Here is a 2,092-nt window from a genome sequence, read left to right as displayed (position 1 = left end):
TGATGGCATATGACCGCTACGTGGCCATCTGTCTTCCTCTCCACTACACCACGATCATGTGTCCCCAACGCTGCCTGCTGCTGGTCGCCGCATCCTGGCTCTGCGCCCACCTCCTGGCCTTCTCCCTCACCCTCCTCATGTCTCAGTTCTCCTTCTGTGCCTCCCATTCCATCCCACACTTTTTCTGTGACCTTCTCCCTCTCCTCAAACTTGCCTGCTCAGACACCCAGCTCTTTCAGGTCATGATGTTTGCTGAAGCAGCCCTCTCGGGCGTGGTCCCTCTCGCCTGTGTCCTGGTCTCTTACGCCCACATCATGCACACCATCCTCAGGGTCCCCTCGGCTGGGGGGAAGCACAAAGTCTTCTCGACCTGTGGCTCTCACCTGACAGTGGTCACTCTCTTCTATGGAACTGTCTTTCTGGTGTATTTCCAGCCCGCATCCTCCTACTCAGCAGACACTGGAATGCTGGCATCTGTGGTGTATACGACGGTCACCCCCATGCTGAACCCCTTTATCTACAGCCTGAGGAACAGGGACATAAAGGGGGCTCTGTGGAGGCTCTCAGGCTGGAGAAGATGCTCTATTCTGTAAAGGGTCCTACCCCAGACTGGAAGCTCAGGCTCTCTGAAATGCCTTCTCCCTGCACTTCTCCACTGCAATTTTGAAAACTCAAGCTCAAGGTAGGATGGATGCTCGGCATCACGAGCAGGTTCAATAAATAGAGAATGCCTGACTGCACAGAAGTAGAATAAGATCAACTGGCCAAGGATACAGCTCAACATGGAAGAAGGAATGGCCAGCAATGGCCAGCAATCCCTACAGGGTGACTTGATTAGTAGGTATAAGTGTCCAAGCAGATTCAAACCACAAAGTGGGAATCTCCAAAAGAACATCAGACAGAACTCGGGTTCTGGGATGAAGCCAGGTATCAGCTCGGTCTATGACTAACAGGTCCCCCTCACCTATAAGCAATGCTCACAAGAGATGGAAGGGTCAAGTGCTCCGAGTTTCAGGGACCATTTCCAAGGCCAGCTTTGGAAGCAACTCACTGAGAGGGGCTAACCTACACACAGAGAAGGCTGAACCAAGAAGACACAGTCTTTGCTGGGACTGAGAGAACAAGAAGAATTCTAGGGGAAAAAACTAGGCACAGAGAATTCAGAAGACCAGCCCCAAAACACACTACAGGGATCAGATCTTAGATTGTGACAAAGAGGGATTATTAGTTATGGACAAGTCCTTGATTCTTTGGTTTTTAAACTCTGGGTTATTTCATTTGTCTCAACTGCAGAATAATACATGCTCATTATAGTAAATTTGTAAAACATAGACAAATAGGAAAAAAGAAAACATGCACTATCCCTCCTTATAAAGAAAATTATTGATAATACTTTACAGTATTTCCCATTCATCTTTTTCTAATGACTTTTTGTCTTACTATGTTGAGAAAACACTGCTGGTACAATTATATATACTTTTTTTGCTTAATCTTATAACATGAGTTGTCTCCATATTATTATCTCTTCCTGAACGTTTGGCTGTCTGAGATTACATCACAAAAAATGTCCATGATGTATATGGCGTTTCACCATGGTTGGATGATTAGGGGGTTCCGAAGCTTTCACTATTACAAATAATGATGCAGTCAGAAAGGATGAATACCCAACTTTTAGGGTGCCTGGGTGGCTCAGTTGGTTAAGCGACTGCCTTCAGCTCAGGTCATGATCCTGGAGTCCCGGGATCGAGTCCCGCATCGGGCTCCCTGCTCGGCAGGGAGTCTGCTTCTCCCTCTGACCTTCCTCCTTCTCATGCTCTCTGTCTCTCATTCTCTCTCTCTCAAATAAATAAATAAAATCTTAAAAAAAAAATACCCAACTTTTACATCAACATGGATGGGACTGGAGGAGATTATGCTAAGTAAAATAAGTCAAGCAGAGAAAGTCAATTACCATATGGTTTCACTTATTTGTGGAACATAAGGAATAGCATGGAGGACATTAGGAGAAGGAAGGGAAAAATGAAGGGGGGGGAATTGGAAGGAGAGATGAACCATGAGAGACTATGGACTCTGAGAAACAAACTGAGGGTTT

The 2,092-nt window shown here is 46.1% G+C and overlaps 1 protein-coding gene across 1 annotated transcript; it reads left to right on the top strand.

Moving 5' to 3' along the window:
• Positions 1 to 2: 2 nt before the first annotated feature.
• LOC102742508 (olfactory receptor 1J1-like) lies at positions 3 to 593 on the top strand. Its single transcript, XM_006739494.2, has one exon. The coding sequence runs from the start codon at positions 3 to 5 to the stop codon at positions 591 to 593; it is 591 nt and encodes a 196-aa protein (XP_006739557.2).
• Positions 594 to 2,092: the final 1,499 nt, after the last annotated feature.

The sequence above is a fragment of the Leptonychotes weddellii genome, unplaced genomic scaffold (genome assembly GCF_054177405.1).
Source record: "Leptonychotes weddellii isolate Sample4059 unplaced genomic scaffold, ASM5417740v2 HiC_scaffold_25573, whole genome shotgun sequence".
In the NCBI taxonomy this organism is placed as follows: Eukaryota; Metazoa; Chordata; class Mammalia; order Carnivora; family Phocidae; genus Leptonychotes; species Leptonychotes weddellii.
The sequence above is the reverse complement of the archived record's forward strand: the minus strand, read 5'-3'. Positions and strand labels throughout refer to the sequence as shown.